The sequence below is a fragment of the Pan troglodytes genome, chromosome 6, assembly GCF_028858775.2.
Source record: "Pan troglodytes isolate AG18354 chromosome 6, NHGRI_mPanTro3-v2.0_pri, whole genome shotgun sequence".
NCBI lineage: Eukaryota > Metazoa > Chordata > Mammalia > Primates > Hominidae > Pan > Pan troglodytes.
In genome coordinates this window covers 109,535,220-109,554,197 of record NC_072404.2, presented here as the reverse complement: position 1 = coordinate 109,554,197, position 18,978 = coordinate 109,535,220, and the positions used below count along the sequence as shown (strand labels likewise).

At 48.4% G+C, this 18,978-nt stretch overlaps 1 protein-coding gene across 31 annotated transcripts in view; it reads left to right on the top strand.

Moving 5' to 3' along the window:
* The first annotated feature begins 5,044 nt into the window (after positions 1 to 5,044).
* ZNF3 (zinc finger protein 3) overlaps positions 5,045 to 18,978 on the top strand; it is an 18,786-nt gene continuing 4,852 nt past the window's right edge. The window contains exons 1-6 of one of the 31 annotated variants that reach the window (XM_063814796.1): positions 5,045 to 5,491; positions 8,122 to 8,238; positions 10,374 to 10,504; positions 12,181 to 12,269; positions 12,549 to 12,675; positions 15,612 to 17,844. In XM_063814796.1, coding sequence (XP_063670866.1) covers positions 10,450 to 10,504; positions 12,181 to 12,269; positions 12,549 to 12,675; positions 15,612 to 16,681 — 1,341 coding nt within the window. In that variant the 5' untranslated portion in view covers positions 5,045 to 5,491; positions 8,122 to 8,238; positions 10,374 to 10,449 and the 3' untranslated portion in view covers positions 16,682 to 17,844. The other 30 variants (XM_063814794.1, XM_063814791.1, XM_054656037.2 and 27 more) reach the window with 30 other exon arrangements.

Genomic DNA, 18,978 nt, shown 5'->3' with positions numbered 1-18,978 from the left:
TGAAACCCCATCTCTACTAAAAATACAAAAATTAGCCAGGCGTGGTGGCAGGCGCCTGTAATCCCAGCTACTCAGGAGCCTGAGGCAGGAGAATTGCTTGAACCCGGGAGGCGGAAGCTGCAGTAAGCTGAGATTGCGCCACTGCACTCCAGCCCGGGCAAGACAAAGTGAGACTCCATCTCAAAAAAAAAAAAAGAAAGAAAGAAAGAAAGAAAGAAAATAACTCCACAAGGCCAGGCATGGTGACTCACGCCTGTAATCCCAGCACTTTGGGAGGCCAAGGTTGGAGGATCACTTGAACCCAGGAGTTTGAGACCAGCCTTGGCAACATGGTGACACCTTGTTTCAACAAAACATGGAAACAAAATTCGCTGGGTATGGTAGAGGCATGCCGAGGAAATTTATGCTTGGGAAGTGAGTCAAAACTCCCTTCCTTTTTGTTCCCAGATAGCTGTAATTCCACAACCCTGTGTCATAGCCTCATACATAAGCCAGGTTCCTACAATGGCAAAAGGCATATACCTCCCCAGATGGTCTTCCTCACAAATTGCTTGCCAGGAAATTCCTCATTAGCCTCTAAATCTTTCAGCATAAACATTCCCCCTATAAACCAGCCCTAATCCGAGTTCTGTGAAATCTCATACTGACAATGTTGATTACAAGCTTATCTTCCCAATTATAGAACAAGGAAGAGACCAGGAATCATCCCTCCACCTATCCTGAGACAGATGCATAACTGACTTTTTCCTCCACTCCCTCTTTTCAAATGTTTATTGTATCTTACATAAAATGTAGATTTACCGAACACTAATGAGAAACTCACAAAAAAGTAACAATTTGCAGCAGGGTGTGCAGTGGCTCATGCCTGTAATCGCAGCACTTTGGGAAGCGAGTGGATCACTTGAGGCCAGGAGTTCAAGACCAGCCTGGCCAACATGGCAAAACCCCATCTTTACTAAAAATACAAAAATTAGCCGGGTGTGGTGGTGCCCACCTGTAATCTCAGCTACTTGGGAGGCTGAGGCAGGAGAATCACTTGAGCCTAGGAGGTGGAGATTGCAGTGAGCCGAGATGGACCCACTGGACTCCAGCCTGGGCAACAGATTGAGACTCTATTTCAAAAAATAAAATAAAATAACCATTTGCTGGACTGGGTGCAGTGGCTCACGCCTGTAATCCCAGCACTTTGGGAGGCCGAGGCAGGCAGATCACGAGGTCAGGAGATTGAGACTATCCTGGCTAACACTGTGAAACCCCGTCTCTACTAAAAATACAAAATATTAGCTGGGCATGGTGGCACGCACCTGTAGTACCAGGTACTTGGGAGGCTGAGGCACAAGAATCGCTTGAACCTGGGAGGCAGAGGTTGCAGTGAGCCGAGATTGCGCCACTGCACTCCAGCCTGCTGACAGAGCGAGACACTGTCTCAAGAAAAACAAAACAAAACAAAACAAAAAACATTTGCCTCACTGCCCCTCCTTCTTCCTTATTTTCCTCTTGCATGCTTTCTTCCCTTAAATACTGAGTTCCTGGCCAGGCACAGTGGCTTATGCTTGTAATCTCAGCACTTTGGGAGGCCGAGGTGGGTGAATCACCTGAAGTCAGGAGGTCAAGACCAGCCTGGTCTCGACCAGTAGAGATGGTGAAACCCCATCTCTATTAAAAATACAAAAATTAGCCAGGCGTGGTGGTGCATGCCTGTAATCCCAGCTACTCGAGAGGCTGAGGGAGGAGAATCACTTGAACCCGGGAGGCGGAGGTTGCAGCGAGCCGAGATCACACCACCACACTCCAGCCTGGGTGACAGAGCAAGACTCTGTCTCATAAAAAAACCCAAAATTCACATCTGGCAAGCCTAGGCTGCTCCACCCCCTCCTTACCCCTAAACCTAAGCAAGTTGCACACACTGCTCCTCCTGCCACCCCTACAAAGAGGGGTACAGACACCTAGAAAGAGCCAGACAGACTCTGGCTCTAGGTGTCTGTATCCCCACCCAAAGTGTAAGCTCCTAGAAAGCAGGTGAAGAACTGTGTTATGACCCTGAACAGCCCCATATGGTGATAGTTGTAATTTACAGGGGAATTATGCAATCTCTCCATTTAGGAGCCTGGATGAAGGAAACTTGAAGGGGCCAGCAACCCTCAATGGAACGGACTTGAGAAATCCTGCAGGAAGAGGGGTCTTCTCGCCAAAGGGATGTTAAAAAGGAATTTATTTTATTCTAGTCCCCAGTGATAAACCAACCAGGTCTGGACAAACTGAGAGGGTTGTCAAAGAAAAGTACCTAATGCCTTGTTTCTATTTGGAAAAACCAGGTCAGAAAAATGTATCTCTTTGGTGAGATGTTGGCTCACTGCAACCTCCACCTCCTGAGTTCAAGTGATTCTTGTGCCTCAGCCTCCCAAGTAGCTGAGATATCAGGCTTGCGCCACCACACCTGGCTAATTTTTGTATTTTTAGTAGAGATGGTTTTCAGCATGTTGGCTAGTCAGTTCTCAGACTCCTGGCCTCAACCGATCCACCTGCTTCGGCCTCCTAAAGTGCTAGGATTACAGGTGTGAGCCACCGTGCCTGGCCAGAAAAATGTCTCTCTTTAAAGAATGCTAGGCAGCTTCCAAGGAGCATAGTGCTTCTCAGCTAGATAGAAGGCTAAAATAAAAACAAGAAGAGAATTATTCTAGGGTTAGTAAAGTTGATCGTTTGCACTGCTCTCTCACACATTAAAGAACTCCTTTGCCTTGTTGTTTCAGGTGCTTTTGAAACATTGTTCAGATAATTATACAGCTCATAAAACAAGAGATTATTGTGGAATTTAAGGATGACTTTGACATTGAATCAGTTGATTGTGCGCATTTTAGAACTAAGTTTGCTAAACGTTTCTTTTTTGTTTGTTTTGTTTTGTTTTGTGTTTGTTATTGTTGTTTTTGAGACAGAGTCTTGCTCTGTCACCCAGGCTGGAGTGCAGTGTTACAATCACAATTCAGTGCAGCCTCAACCTCCTGAACTCAAGTGACTGTCCCATCTCAGCCTCCCAAGTAGCTGGGACTGCAAATGCGTGCCACCACGCCAGGCTAAATTTTGTATTTTTTGTAGAGATAGAGTTTCGCCATATTTGTTTGTCTCAAAACAAACAAGCAAACCAAAAAAATCTCCCCACCCCAAAAACAAAAACGAACAAAAAGCAAGTGCTCCTTTTTGGTATGGGTCAGTGGTTATCTATTCACTTATCAGTCATTAATTTAACAAATATTTGGGAGTGCCTACCAGGCAGCAGGTACATCACTAAACAAAACGAAGTCCTGACCTCATGGAGCTTATACCCTAGTTGTAGGAAACAGACCATAAACATACTTCAGGATACGTATCTATAGAGAGAGATGGAGTATCTCTCTGTCGCTCCCAGGCTGGAGTGCAGTGGTGCGATCTCGGCTCACTGCAACCTCCACCTCCCAGGTTCAAGCCATTCTGCCACCTCAGTCTCCCAAGTAGCTGGGATTACAGGTGCCTGCCACCACTCCCGGCTAATTTTTGTTTTTGTATTTTTAGTAGAGGCGGGGTTTCACCATGTTGGCCAGGCTGGTCTCAAACTCCTGACCTCAGGTGATCTATCTGCCTCGGCCTCCTAAAGTGCTGGGATTACAGGCGTGAAGCACTGCACCCGGCCAACAAATTGAATTTTAAAGATTGAGTTGGCTTTATTAGGGATTCATGAACTGGCAGCACCCAGTCTACAAAACAGAAAGGAAGCCAGGTGTGATGGTGCGTGCCTGTGGTCCCAGCTACTCTGGAAGCTGAGGAGGGAGGATCGCCTGAGTCCAGGAGGTTGAGGCTGTAGTGAGGTAGGATCGCGCCACTGCACTCCAGCCTGGGTGACAGAGTGAGACCCTGTCTCTAAAAAAAAAAAAAAGACTTCATATGTTGAAGAAGGCAGAGGAAAGCATGAACATGATGAGGTGCTTTCCTTCTATTGATGGCTATTGTGATACCTCATTTCTTATCTTCTTAGTTTAAAAGAATTTAAGGCTGGGTGCAGTGGCTCACACCTGTAATCCCAACACTTTGGGAGGCTGAGGTGGGCGGATCCCTTGAGCTCAGGAGTTTGAGACCAGTCTGGGCAACATGGTGAAAACCCTCCGTCTCTACAAAAAAGTAGCCGGGCGTGGTGGCATGCATCTGGGGTTCCAGCTACTTGGGAGGCTGAGGTGGGAGGATCACTTGACCTTGTGAGGTGGAGGTTGCAGTGAGCCGAAATCACAACACTGCACTCCAGCCTGGGTGACAGAGTAAGACCCCCGTCTCAAAAGAAAAAAAAAATTTAAACAAGAAACACACAGGAGGCCGGGCGCGGTGGCCCACACCTGTAACCCCAGCACTTTGGGAGATTGAGGCGGCAGATCATTTGAGGTAAGGAGTTCGAGACAAGCCTGACCAACATGGTGAAACCTTGTCTCTACTAAAAATACACACAAATTAGCCGGGTATGGTATCACACGCCTGTAGTCCCAGCTACTTGGGAGGCTGAGGCACGAGAATCAGCCTGGGTGACAAGAGTGAGACTTCCTCTCAACAACAACAACAACAACAACAAAAAAAAAAAAAAAAAAAAGGAAAAAGAATAAAAGAAACACATGTCAAAGGAAATCCAGCATAGAGTAATTTATTGCAAAAGGAAAATAGTATTTTGAAAGTTAAGTGCAGAGTAGACAGTACACCCTGGGAGAGAGAGAGAGATAGAGAGAGTTAGTTCAGGGAGGGCTGCTCCTAAGGATGAAACAGCAAAGGCTGGCTCTAGAGAGAGCCCCTTTGTAGGGGGTCTTACACGATTATTCATAAGGGGGTGGGAGAAGTGTTACTAGTAAGTATGTTCTGGGTGGTCCTCTAGGTGCACATGCGCAGTGGGTGTACAGGCTTGTTCATACATTGCATGTTTCATTAGCATCTTAAATTTCCACCCAGGGGCGTGTTTTTTACCAAGATAATGAGCAAAGGGTCAGTTTGAGGACAGGTGAAATCAAAATGCGCATGCTCCCTACAGGGGAAAGTCCCTACTGGAGAGCGCTCAGCTTGAATGAGCTCAATTACAATGCGAATGCTGGGGCTTACTGTGTTGACTGCGATCACCACGGTTGCCGCGTCTCCAGGACACGGTCACTTCCTTGACTATCCCCGCCTCGCTTCCACCTGTAGCTTCCTTTTTTTTTTTTTTTTTGATACAGTCTCACTCTGTGGCCAGCCTGGAGTACAGTGGTGCGATGTCGGCTCACTGCAACCTCCGCCTCCTGGGTTCAAGCGATTCTCCTGTCTCAGCCTCCAGAGTAGCTGGGATTACAGGCGTCTGCCACCACGCCCGGGTAATTTTTTTGTATTTTTAGTCGAGACGGGGTTTCGCCATGTTGGCCAGGCTGGTCTCGAACTCCTGACCTCAGGTGATCCGCCCGCCTCGGCCTCCTAAAGTGCTGGGATTACAGGCGTGAGCCTCCGCGCCCGGCCGGTAAGCTTCCTCTTCTCTGCTCTCATCACCTGTACACGGGTTTTTTCCTCACGTCAACTCTGTGATGGACTGGAATGTTTTCTTCAGATGTGGGTAATTTAAAGGGGGCATTTTTACAAGAAACAAAAAAAACTCGGTTTGTTCGGAGGCAAGTTTTAAATCAGGGTTCATTTTTTAATATTGATGAATCCTTCAATAATTGTATGTTTACTGCTGCCCTTCGCGAGCAAGCCTGAGAAGCGCGGGCTCGACATCCCCGCGCGCCCCCGCCGCCCGCCCCCAAGGCCGGCGACGCTGGAGCGCATGTCCTGAGGCCCAGGACCGTGGTCGGCCGCTTTCGCACCTTCGTGGCCAGCAGAGGGCGCAGCCGGCCAGCCCCCGCAGCGAAAGATCCCCGAGTGCCGCGTCAGCGATCGCGCTCCTTGCCCTCGCCGCCTGCCAGCCGCCCTGAGTCAGCAAACCACAGAGAGGCGAGGACCTCCCATTTTCCTAGACAGAACAAGTGGGCGTTGGGGGTACGGGTGAGTGGCAAGAACAACCGACCCGGAAGCGAAACGAGGGGGAACTTCCGTTCTTTGTTCTGTCCCCGGTGTGTGGGTCTGTGACAGGGTCCAACAGGGCCTGGTCCGTGTCTGGTCCCCCAAATCTGTCGTCCCTGCCCCCAGGGTGAGTCCACGCGTCCCCGGGTCTCGCGGTGAGACGGAGGCTGTGGTCGCCGGGGAAGGGGGTGGTGTCTGTGCCACTGCGGCCCGCAGGGTCCCCCGGCCGGCCCGGAGCAGGGTTCGGGGAGGCGCCCCTCCGTCCCCTGCAGCCCGTCCTCTACTCCGCTTCCCCAGGGATCCCCCTAGCCTAGCGGGATCCTGCGTAGGGGTTAGTAATGGGGCTCCGGTTCTGGTTTTGTGACTTTAACGGCGACCCAGCTGGAGCGTTTAAAAGTTTCAGCAGAGCGGTAGGGGCGCCTCTCTCTTGAAAGCAGCTAATGACAGCGACCCTAACTTGGTATTTCTCCCAGACGTTTTTATTTGATGTTAACACAGTTATTCGCGCCCGTGGCAGGAGAGGAAGTTTATTTTTACGCAGCTGGGTCCAAGGATCAGAGAAATTCTGCTAAGCGTACACAGTTAGCACGAGGGCTGGGAGTGGGTGCAGACGCCGATTCCAGGGGTAATCCTGCTGGAGCCCAGTGCATCGAGTGATACACCTGGCTCAGGCTCCGTTTTCAGTTGTATTAGATTCCTGGTTTGATCCTCTCTCCGGAAGTGGGATTGAATCCACATCGGTGTTTACACTCTGAAGGGCTTGTGTAAACTCCAGGAGAAGATAGCAGAGTGATGAACCTGAAACCGATGGGCTAATTAGAGGAACTGAGCGTATTATTTTCTCCAGAAAAGACATCTGTGGAGAGTGGGCATCATTTGATTATACGTGTTTGATGGACAGTCGGGTGGAAGGAGAAGATTCTGTTATTGAAGCTCTTTTTTTTAAAAAAATTAATTTTTATTTATTTTTGAGACTGTCTCTGGAGTGCAGTGGCGCGATCTCCGCCTCCCGGTTCAAGCGCTTCTCCTGCTTCAGCCTCCCGAGTGGTTGGGACTACAGGCGCCCGCCACCACATCCGGCGAATTTTTTTGTATTTTTAGTAGAGACGGGGTTCCGCCCTTTTGGCCAGGCTGGTCTGCAACTCCTGGCCTCAAGTGATCCACCTGCCTTGGCCTCCCAAAGTGTTGGGATTACAGGCGTTAGCCACTGCGCCCGGCCTTTTTTTTTTTTCCCTTTTAAAATGTTTGTGTGTGTATTAAGGTCTTGCTCTGTTGCCCCCGGCTGGAGTGCCGTGGTGCCATCATGGCTCACCATAGCCTGGAACTCCTGGGCTCAAGTAATCCTCCCACCTCAGCCTCCTAAAGTGCTGGGGTTACAGGCGTGAGCCACTGCACGTCGCCAGTCATTGAATTTCTGTGATGCACTAGGTCTCTGTGCGGTGAAGGTCCAAGGAGATAGATTTTCAGCGAATCACCTGAAGACTTCTAATGGCTCAGCTGTGCAATGTGGATCCCCTGCTGAAGTAGTTCGGAGCACAGTGTCTAGCAAGTTAGCTGACAGAACGTTAGAACTTTCTTACCCTGGGTGGAGGTGGACCTGAGAACCTACCATTCCCTTTCATCTCTCCACGGGTGCAACGCAAATACTAGTTGTGGTGGTGGTCTTAATTGGTATTTATTAGCATATAATAAGTATTCTCTTTTTTTTCCTTTTCTCTAAATGTCTTGATTAGAAATGAAGTTTAGGCTGGACTCGGTGGCTCATGCCTGTAATCCCAGCACTTTGGGAGGCTGAGGTGGGAGAATCACTTGAGGCCAGGAGATTGAGACCAGCCTGAGCAACATAGTGAGGCTGCATTTCTACAAAAAGAACTTAAAAAAACTCAGCCAGATGTGGCAGTGCACACCTTTAGTCCCAGCTCCTTGGGAGGCTGAGCTGGGAGGATCACTTGAACTCAGGAGTTTGAGGCTGGAGTGAGCTCAAACTCACTGCACTCCAGCCTGAGCAGCAGAGTCAGACCCTGTCTCATGGAAAAAAAAAGACGTTTGCATGAATATTTTAAATTCCTTTTTTTCCCCTTAATCACACAGCATTGGCATCAACAAAAGTCAGAATTCCCGGGAACTTGAACAGAGGCTGCTAAATTCCCAGTAATTGCTCCTTTGGCCTTCTAGGGACTGACTTCAAAGAAGGAAGGAAAGAATCAGGCAGGTAAAGCTTTCCGTGTCTTGTTCTTACTGCCAGGCCATCTATCTCGGTCCCCACGGGCAGCACCAGGGAGTGAGGCTGGCAACAGAGCAGGGGAAGGGCCCTGTCTGGACCTGAAGCCATGGGGGCACAATGGAGAGTTTTCTTTCTGTGAGAAACGCTGTTTACTGATCTGGACACTGGGTGTTTGTTCTCAACAATATGCCTTTGAGTTCCAGCTTCACTTAACCCAGCTGTGAGAGGGAGCGTTGCCTTTTTCTCTGGAGTCAGACCTTTGACCTGCCTTTCTAGGAGTTTGTACTGAAAGCTGACTTGTTGAGGGCATCAGCTCATAAATAGCTCCGGAGATTGTAAAGGTGGTTGATAAGAGGATATGATGGTTGGCTCTGAGACACCATTGAAGGGACCCTGCTGGGAGGGCGATGGTGGCAAGAAGGTGTGTCACCTTGATTGCCAGTGGCCTGGCTTGTGCCTGAGTCAGTGCTTTCCACTGTGTAAGGGCTCTGGTATTGGACATTCTATATCCCCTGCTACCCGAAGACCAGAGTTGTCCAAACTTGCAACTGACTTTCAAACAGGACCCCTCTTCCTTTGTTCTTTTTTTTTCTTTTATTCTCTCAAACATTCTCTTATCCATTCCTCTTCCTTTGATGCCTTATGTGAGTGTAACAGTCTGTAATTATGAAGCACATACTTTTTGCATTCCTGATTTTTTTACTCCTTGCAGTTGTGAGTGGCAATAGAGTTAGCACTCAGCAAACATTTGTTGCAATAGAGTTAGCACTCAGCAAACATTTGCTATGTGAGCAAATGAGTAAAGAGATAATGAGAGGTAGATCAAATCCAGGGTTTGTTTGTTTGTTGTGTTTTGTTTTGTTTTGTTTGAGACGGAGTCTCACTGTTGCCCAGGCTGGAGTACAATGGTGCGATCTCGGGTCATTGCCACCTCTGCCTCCCGGGTTCAGGCGATTCTCCTGCCTCAGCCTCCCAAGTAGCTGGGATTACAGGCGCATGTAACACCATGCCCAGCTAATTTTTGTATTTTTTCTTTTCTTTTTCTTTTTTTTTTTTTGAGGCAGAGTCTCTGTCTATTGCCCAGACTGGAGTGCAGTGGCGTGATCTCGGCTCACTGCAACCTCCACCTCCTGGGATCAAGTGATTCTCCTGCCTCAGCTTCCTGAGTAGCTGGGATTACAGGCACACACCACCATGCCCAGCTAATTTTTTGTATTTTTAGTAGAGATGGGGTTTCATCATCCTGGCCAGGCTGGTCTCGAACTCCTGACCTCGTGATTTGCCTGCCTCAGCCTCCCAAAGTGCTGGGATTACAAGCATGAGCCACCGTGCCCAGCCTGGGAGTAGTCTTTTTATGCCAGTGAATGTATATACCCGCTCCTGCATTTTGTTATAAATATTACTCAAAGTGATGGGGGCAGCCAAAGGCGGGATATTGTTGAGGAACTTGGGCCCTTTTTGTGGTCCTTGCGATAGTCTCATTTCAGGGAGTATATTTACCAGGATCTAAAAGACTAGTCTGAGGCTGGGCATGGTGGCTCACACCTGTAATCCTAGCACTTGGGGAGGCTGGGGTGGGCGGATCACCTGAGATCAGGAGTTTGAGACCAGCCTGGCCGACATGGTGAAATCCCATCTCTACTAAAAATACAAAAATTAGCCAGGCATGGTGGTGCATGCCTGTAATCCCAGCTACTTGGGAGGCTAAGGCAGGAGAATCGCTTGAACCCGGGAGGCAGAGGTGGCAGTGAGATGAGATTGCGCCATTGCACTCCAGCCTGGGTGACGAGAGTGAAATTCTGTCTTAAAAAAAATAAAGAAAATTTAAAAATACCGGGCGCAGTGGCTCACGCCTGTAATCCCAGCTCTCAGGGAGGCAACAGGTGGGAGGATAGCTTGAGCCCAGGAGTTTCAGACCTGCCTGGGCAATATAGCGAGACCCTGTTCTCCACAAAAAGGAAAAAAAAAATTAAAAAATAAAAGAAAATAAAAGACTAGTCCCAGTTGCCACATTTCTTCTCACTGTTCCTGGGTACTCACTGAAATACTAGCTCCCATATTTCTATATTCAGGAGGTTTTTTTGAATTATCTTTGAACCTTGAACTTTTGCTTCTGCAGTGCTTCCTCATTCTCTTTTAAAACCCGCTTCCCGCTGAGTCTGCACCCAGGAGACCAGAGAGCACCTTGCCCTTCCATGGAAACTCAGGCCGATCTCGTATCTCAGGAACCTCAGGCCCTGCTTGACAGTGGTGAGGAATAAGGACTCATTCATTCTTTTACTCAGTCATTCTGCAATCATCCATTGAAATCGCTCATTTACCAGGTACTAGGCTAACTACTAGAATCCAGATGTGAATAAGACACACTCTTCGCCATTCAGTAACTCACAGCCTAGTGGGGAAGCTGACCGAACAGTAATCAATGACAGCTTGATAGGTTTGATAATTGAGGCAGATTGTTTTGTTTTGTTTTGTTTTTTTTGAGATGGAGTCTTGCTCTGTTGCTCAGGCTAGAGTGCAGTGGCACAATCTCGGCTCACTGCAACCTCCGCCTCCTGGGTTCAAGTGATTCTCCTGCCTCAGCCTCCCATGTAGCTGGGACTGCAGGCGCCCGTCACCATGCCCGGCTAATTTTTGTAGAGACGGGGTTTTGCCATGTTGGTCAGGCTGGTCTTAAACTCCTGACCTCAGTGCCCACCTTGGCCTCCCAAAGTGTTGAAATTACAGGTGTGACCCACTGCGCCTGGCCACTGAGGCAGTTTTGAGGGGTTGTGAGTACCTCACGCGAGATTAATGAAACCGTGTCAATCATTCCATTTCTTGGGCATTCTATGCAGCCGACTTCATAGGCATAGTTTGTGCTTTTTAGGAGCATGCTTTTAGAGGAAGCGCTTCGGAATCATTTTATGGGTCATAGACAAAAAGATAGAGTGAATAGGAAGCCACTAAAGTATACTTTGCGGCCGAGCGCGGTGGCTCACTTCTGTAATCCCAGCACTTAGGGAGGCTGAGGCGGGCAGATCACAAGGTCAGGAAATTGAGACCATCTTGGCCAACACAGTGAACCCGCATCTCTACTAAAAATACAGAAAATTAGCCGGGCATGGTGGCACGCACCTGTAGTCCCAGCTACTCCAGAGGCTGAGGCAGGAGAATTGCTTGAACCCAGGAGGTGGAGGTTGCAGTGAGCCGAGATCACGCCACTGCACTCCAGCCTGGGTGACAGAGTGAGACGCCATCTGAGGAAAAAAAAAAAAAAAAAAAAAGAATTGCAGAAAAAGGTAAGAGATTCAACACAGAAACAGGGAACATTTTTAGTGTACAGATTTGATCTGGGGTGGAGAGAAAGGAGCTGTGGCCATTGTGTTTCCAGTCAGGGCTGGGGTGAAGCTGCTGGTTTTTCTCTGGTGTAAGAACTTCATGCTGGGTGCAGTGGCACACGCCTGTAATCCCAGCTATTTGGGAGGCTGAGGCAGGAGGATCACTTGAGCCCAGGAGTTTGAGACCAGCCTGGGCAACACAGCAAAACCCACCTCAAAAAAAAAAAATAGAACTTCATGCAAGAGCGGGATCATATGTTTCTGGCCAAGCTTGGGTGAATGGACAAGAATGCAGTAATCACTAAGATAGGACTGGGCGGTTTCAATGAGAGAAGAGTGACTGGAGAGAAGAGGGGACCTGGGACAGACTGGAGACTAAGAATGACCAGGCCTGTGGCCATCTGCTCAGGCAGGATGGACTCGCTCTGAGTTTGCCTTTGTTGGACACACTGTAGCTAGCTGCAGAGGAAGCAAACTTAGAAATGTGAGAGAGAGGGTCCTGTGTTGTCCCAGGACCCTGGGAGCTTTCTGTGGGTTGGGAAGTCAGCAGGTTGGGAGGTCACAGAGCAGATGGACTCATTCCTGGGCCCTTTTATTGCCCTTCAGCTCTTCCTTCAAAAGTTCCTGCCTTTTCCGACAAGGACAGCCTGGGGGATGAGATGTTGGCAGCTGCGCTCCTAAAGGCCAAGTCCCAGGTGAGCTGTGGTTCCGTTTATCCTTTTCCTTTCCATTTTCTGTGCAATGACATCCCATTCAGAGCTTTAAACCCTGATCTCCTCCATCAGGCCCATGGTTCTGTCCTGCTGAATCATGGACCCTCACCTTCTATCTTGGACTCCTGTCTCTCTTCCTCCACCCTGTCCTCCCTTCCTCCCTTCCCAAATGTGCATTTTTCACCCCATCCTCAGTGATTTTTTGGTGCCGCCATTCACATTCCTCACCCTGAAATTGCATGCCAGCACGTGTTGTTTCAGGAGCTGGTAACCTTTGAGGATGTAGCTGTGTACTTCATCCGGAAGGAGTGGAAGCGTTTGGAACCTGCTCAGAGGGACCTCTATAGAGATGTGATGCTGGAGAATTACGGGAATGTGTTCTCACTGGGTAAGGAGTTATGCCTTGTCAACAAAACTCGCTGGTGTTTCTTTGCTTCTTTGTTTGCTAGTAACAATCTAGTCACTGAAAAGAGCTGTTTCAGCAGATTTTTTTTTTTTGAGGTGCAATGGCACAATCTTTGCTCAGTGCAACATCCATCTCCCAGATTCAAGTGTTCCCAGGTTCTCACCTCTGCCTCCCAAGTAGCTGGGACTACAGGCACGCACCACCACACTGGGCTAATTTTTGTATTTGTTTTGTTTTTTTTTTTGTTTTAGTAGAGACGGGGTTTCACCATGTTGGCCAGGCTGGTCTCAAACTCCTGACCTCAAGTGATCCACCCGTCTTGGCCTCCCAAAGTGCTGGGATTATAGGCATGAGCCACTGCACCTGGCCTAGGTAAGGATTGACTTAGTCTTAGGAAACTGTAAGAACAATAATCTTAACTCATTTATACAGCAGTCTGCAACTTATAAAGAGTTCTCATATATATTCTTTCATTTAATCTTCACAGTAACACATTAATTGAGGCAGCTAGTAGTAGTCCTCATTTTACAGGTAAGGAAAGTGAAAGTAGTCCAGGCGAGGTGGCTCACACCTGTAATCCCAACACTCTGAGAAGCCGAGGCAGGAGGATCACTTGAGGTCAAGATTGACGTTCAAGACCGGCTTGGGCAACATGGCGAGACCCTGTCTCTACCAAATATCCAAAAAATTAGCCAGGCATGGTGGCACATGCCTGTAGTCCCAGCTACTTGGGAGGCTGAGGTTGGAGGATCACTTGAGCCTGGGAAGCCGAGGTTGCAGTGAGCCGAGATGGCACTACTGCAGTCCAGCCTGGGTGACACAGACCCTGTCTCAAAAAATAAATAAGTAAATAAAGTGGAGGTGAGAGTAGCGGTCTCAATGTCTTGTGCATGCATGGTCATCAGTTGGGCTGATGAGTGGCAAAACTTGGGGCCCAGTCTTTAACTCCAAATCTGGTACTTTTTTTTTTTTTTTTGAGATGGAGTTTCACTCTTGTTACCAGGCTGGAGTGCAATAGCGTGGTCTCGGCTCACCGCAACCTCTGCGTCCTGCGTTCAAGCAATTCTCCTGCCACAGCCTCCTGAGTAGCTGTGATGATAGGCATGCGTCACCACGTCCAGCTAATTTTGTATTTTTAGTAGAGATGGAGTTTTTCCATGTTGGTCAGGCTGGTCTCGAACTCCTGACCTCAGGTGATCCACCTGCCTCGGCCTCCCAAAGTGCTGAGATTACAGGCATGAGCCACCGCGCCTGGCCAAATCTGGTACTTTTTCCGTGTTATTCTCAGGACTTAATATATAATCCAGAGACTTTTCCGAAGGATTATCCCTGAACACATGAGGTGCTGCTCTTTGCCCACGTCTCTGTCCTCTCCTTCTCTGCTTCTCTGCTCCCCTTCTCTAACCTCTAGGGACCTGTTGCTTTGTTCAGGACCTAGTGCCCCTGCTGCTCTGTAGAAACTTAGAAAGGTTAAGAAATTAGGCCAGGCGTGGTGGCTCATGCCTGTAATCCCAGCACTTTGGGAGACTGAGGCGGGCAGACACTGAGGTCAGGAGTTTGAGACCAGCCTGGCCAACATGTTGAAACACCATCTCTACTAAAAATACAAAAAAAATCAGCTGGGGGTGGTGGCATGTGCCTGTAATCCCAGCTACTTGGGAGGCTGAGGCAGGAGAATTGCTTGAACCTGGGAGGTGGAGGTTTCAGTTAGCCAAGAACATGCCACTGCACTCCATCCTGGGCGATAGAGTGAGACCTTGTCTCAAAAACAAAAACAAAAAAAGAAAGATTAATACATTAGTTTCTCAACTTTTAGGATGTAGAATTCCTTGTCTCTCACCCCACTCTTAGTGGGCATTTTCCTGAGCAGAGCCAGGAGGTCTTCCTAACTCTCATTTGAGACCTTCCTGTACATTTCCCTTCTGTCCTCGGCAGATCTGGGGTCTGGAATTGAGCTCTGGGACTCTCAGGGTGAGCAGATAAACCTCCTTGTCCCATGTCTCTCCCCATGAGCAGAATTCTCATTTCTGAATCCTGCCACCATCTCTCTGCTAGAATGAGAGGAAGAGCCAAGGGGCCTGGGTTTCAAAGGAACTGAGAGCAGAGAGGTCCTAAGAGGTATCTCTTCAGGTGAAGGAGAAACAGCCGTTCCCGTCCCTAACACACATTACCCTGTCTTTACTTTTTAAAATATCAATTAAGCTAAAAATGCAAACTCTCTGGACCCTTTACATTTATCCTCTGTGCCCAGAGTTGCCTTTAGAAACTCAAAAGGAGTGAAAACAGAGACGTCAGACACTGAGATTCTTTGCATAGCCTTACGTGCGAGCATAGCCTTTTATGCATAGGGCCCAGAGGTGGACTCAGTTGTCTTGCCGTTTCCATGGGCTTGGCATTTGTGGCATGACGACAGCCATGATTGCTCTTCTTATGGGGCCATGGCAGCCACTAGCATCCTCCCCCTTGCTTGTTCCCGCACTGCTGCTGTCTCTCCTCACCCTTCCCCCCTTTTCTCACCAACAGTCCTGTACTTGCTCTCCCTTCTTGCAGTCATTGTGTCCCCAGTTATATCCACTGCCCTGACCTCTCTAAAGGCTTTGTCACTTCATTAAGCAATATGACCTTCCTCTTCTAAAGTTGGTTCCCTGCCTCTCTGCCTGATCCGTCCTCCCCTCCACACACACTCAGCTTTCTTTCCACTTCCAGCTCTGTTCTCCTTGGTTTTGCTCTGCCCTGCCCCTTCCCTGTCTCCTTAGCCCGGCTGTCTCATTTTGCCTTAGCCGCACACATGTGGGGCAGGCCTCTTTGTAGGCATGTGCTTTTGGCACTGTAAGTATTCGTTACAATGATCCTGTCCTGTGATTTTCACTCTTTCTTCCCCAAGGAACAAGTGACATTTGCATTTTTTATTGTGTCAGATCGTGAGACCAGGACTGAAAATGATCAAGAAATTTCTGAAGACACAAGATCACATGGGGTCCTACTGGGAAGATTTCAAAAGGATATTTCTCAGGGTCTCAAGTTTAAAGAAGCCTATGAACGAGAAGTCAGTCTGAAAAGGCCGCTGGGGAACTCCCCTGGAGAAAGACTGAACAGGAAAATGCCAGATTTTGGTCAAGTGACAGTTGAGGAGAAGCTAACCCCCAGGGGAGAGAGAAGCGAGAAATATAATGATTTTGGGAACAGCTTCACTGTGAATTCCAACCTTATCTCACATCAGAGACTCCCCGTGGGAGACAGACCCCATAAGTGTGATGAATGTAGCAAGAGCTTTAATCGAACTTCAGACCTTATTCAACATCAGAGAATCCACACTGGGGAAAAGCCCTATGAATGTAATGAGTGTGGGAAGGCCTTCAGCCAGAGCTCACACCTTATTCAGCATCAGAGAATCCACACTGGGGAAAAACCTTATGAATGTAGTGATTGTGGGAAAACCTTCAGCTGTAGCTCTGCCCTCATTCTGCATCGGAGGATCCACACGGGGGAAAAACCCTATGAATGTAATGAGTGTGGGAAGACCTTCAGCTGGAGCTCCACCCTCACCCACCATCAGAGAATCCACACTGGTGAGAAACCCTACGCCTGCAATGAATGTGGGAAGGCCTTCAGCAGGAGCTCAACCCTTATTCACCATCAGAGAATCCACACTGGAGAAAAACCCTATGAATGTAATGAATGTGGGAAAGCCTTCAGCCAGAGCTCACACCTCTATCAGCACCAGAGAATCCACACTGGAGAGAAGCCCTACGAATGTATGGAATGCGGAGGAAAGTTTACCTACAGTTCAGGCCTTATTCAGCATCAAAGAATCCACACCGGGGAGAACCCCTATGAATGTAGTGAGTGTGGGAAAGCCTTCAGGTACAGCTCGGCTCTTGTTCGCCATCAGAGAATTCACACTGGAGAGAAGCCTTTGAATGGGATCGGCATGAGTAAAAGCTCCCTCAGAGTTACGACCGAGTTAAATATCAGAGATTCTACGTGAAAGAGCCACACACCCATTTTCCTCACTTCCCCTGAGTCTCAAGAGCTCTTGCCTTACCCTATAAATCTCAACAGCTTAGGATGTGTCCCTTTCAACTCAGACCTTTCATTTTAGAGAATGGGGCAGATGGGGCAAATCGTTGAATTTTCCCAGAAATCACACCAGCCTTAGAAAGCGACAAGGCAAGTGGATGGCGTGCTGGGAATAGAAAGCAGCTTTGGGACCAGTTACCCCATTTAGGAAAGGAGTTTGCACTAAACTGTTTTTCTCACAGCAGAGGAACCTTTCCAAGGTGGGGATGGAAGCACAGTCGGGACAGAATTCGATGGATTCCTTTAGTTGGGAGTCCGCGTAGTCAGCACAGACGGCAGTGGAAAGGACGCTCTGGGTCCTGTTATTTGCTAGGGAGGGTAAAGGGAGACTATTTCAAAGCTACTCTTCCTAGTCCAGCTTTAAGTTTCGGTAAGAAACATGCTGTTTTGTTTCATGATTTCGTTAATTATGGAAATTTGGCATTGAGGGATTATTTTATTGAGGGTAGAAGAGATTTCAGAATCATCACCTGTGATGATGGTGTCCTTTAGGGCTCTTGGAGCAGCCAGACCATGTTTCCAAGAGAAACCTGGTGATACTGCCAGCAGACCCCCTGCCCTCCTCCCCAGTTGTCCTGGGGCTGAATGGGCAAATCTATCCAAACAGCTAGTAACCGGCTGTGAGGGAGAGGGTCAGAAGCACTTAGCGTTGGCCTCTGATTGCTGTCCTCTCTTGTCCTCTTCCCACTCCAATGAGGAAAATGATTTTCTCTAAATGCCTGGGTAAGGATGCTTTCAAGGAGCTCACTCGGCCTGCTTGCCCTGCCCTCTCACCTCTGACACCCAGCCCCAGGAGCCAGACCACTCCTGCCTCCACCTCTGACTCTTCAGCAGCTGAAGATTAATGCAGATAAAGAGCAAAGCCAAAAAGGGAGAAAAAAAAACCAAAAAAACGAAGCCCAGAGAAGGCAGGCTGTGCCTGAGCCTGGTGGCAGAGCTCGTTGCTGGGTGAGGATGGCGCTCCCCGAGTTTTCCCAACCGACGGGATGACCTTCCATTGTGTTTTCCCAACCCTGCTCATCCTGTAGCATAAATGAAGTGCACTATTAAACAGAATAGTTTTTCAGAAGAGATTGAGTGTGGTTTTGTGCAATGTTTGGACCATATATTTCAGTTAAAACAAGACATGTTGGCTGGGTGCAGTGGCTCATGCCTGTAATCCCAGCACTCTGGGAGGCCAAGGCAGGCAGATCACCTGAGGTCTGGAGTTCTAGACCAGCCTGACCAACATGGAGAAACCCCATCTCTACTAAAAACACAAAATTAGCCGGGCATGGTGGCACATGCCTATAATCCTAGCTACTCAGGAGGCTGAGCCAGGAGAACTACTTGAACCCGGGAGGTGCAGGTTGTGGTGAGCTGAGATCGCGCCATTGAACTCCAGCCTGGGCAAGAAAAGCGAAACTCCATCTCAAAAAAAAAAAAAAAAAAAAGAAAAGGGTAACTATAAATGGAATCTGAAAGTTGACTTAATTTTTTTTTTTTTTTGAGACAGAGTCTAGCACTGTTGCTCAGGCTGGAATGCAGTGGCACCATCTTGGCTCACTGCTGCCTCTGCCTCCCAGGTTGAAGCACTTCTCGTGCCTCAGTCTCTAGAGTAGCTGGGACTACAGGTGTGCACCACCACGCCCCAGCTAATTTTTGTATTTTTAGTAGAGACGGGGTTTCACCATGTTGCCCAGGCTGATCTTAAACTGAGCTCTAGCAATCTGCCGGCCTCGGCCTCCCAAAGTGCTGGGATTATAGGCGTGAGGCACCATGCCTGGCCCTAAAATTTCTTTATAGGCTAGGTACAGTGGCTCATGCTTATAATCCCAACACTTAGGGAGGCCAAGGCAGTAGAATCTCTTCAGACCAGCCTAGGCAACGTGGCAAGACCCTATCTCTACAACAAAATTAAAAAAAAAAATTAGGGCTGAGCGCAGTGGCTCACAGTTGTAATCCTAGCACTTTGGGAGGCCGAGGTGGGCGGATCACAAGGTCAGGAGTTCGAGACCAGCCTGACCAACATGGTGAAATGCTGTCTCTCCTAAAAAAAAAAAAAAAATATATATATATATATATATATATATATATATATATATATATATATATATCAGCCAGGTGTGGTGGCGTGTGCCTGTAATCCCAGCTACTCAGGAGACTGAGGGAGGAGAATCACTTAAATGCGGGTGGCAGTGGTTGTGGTGAACCAAGATTGCTCCA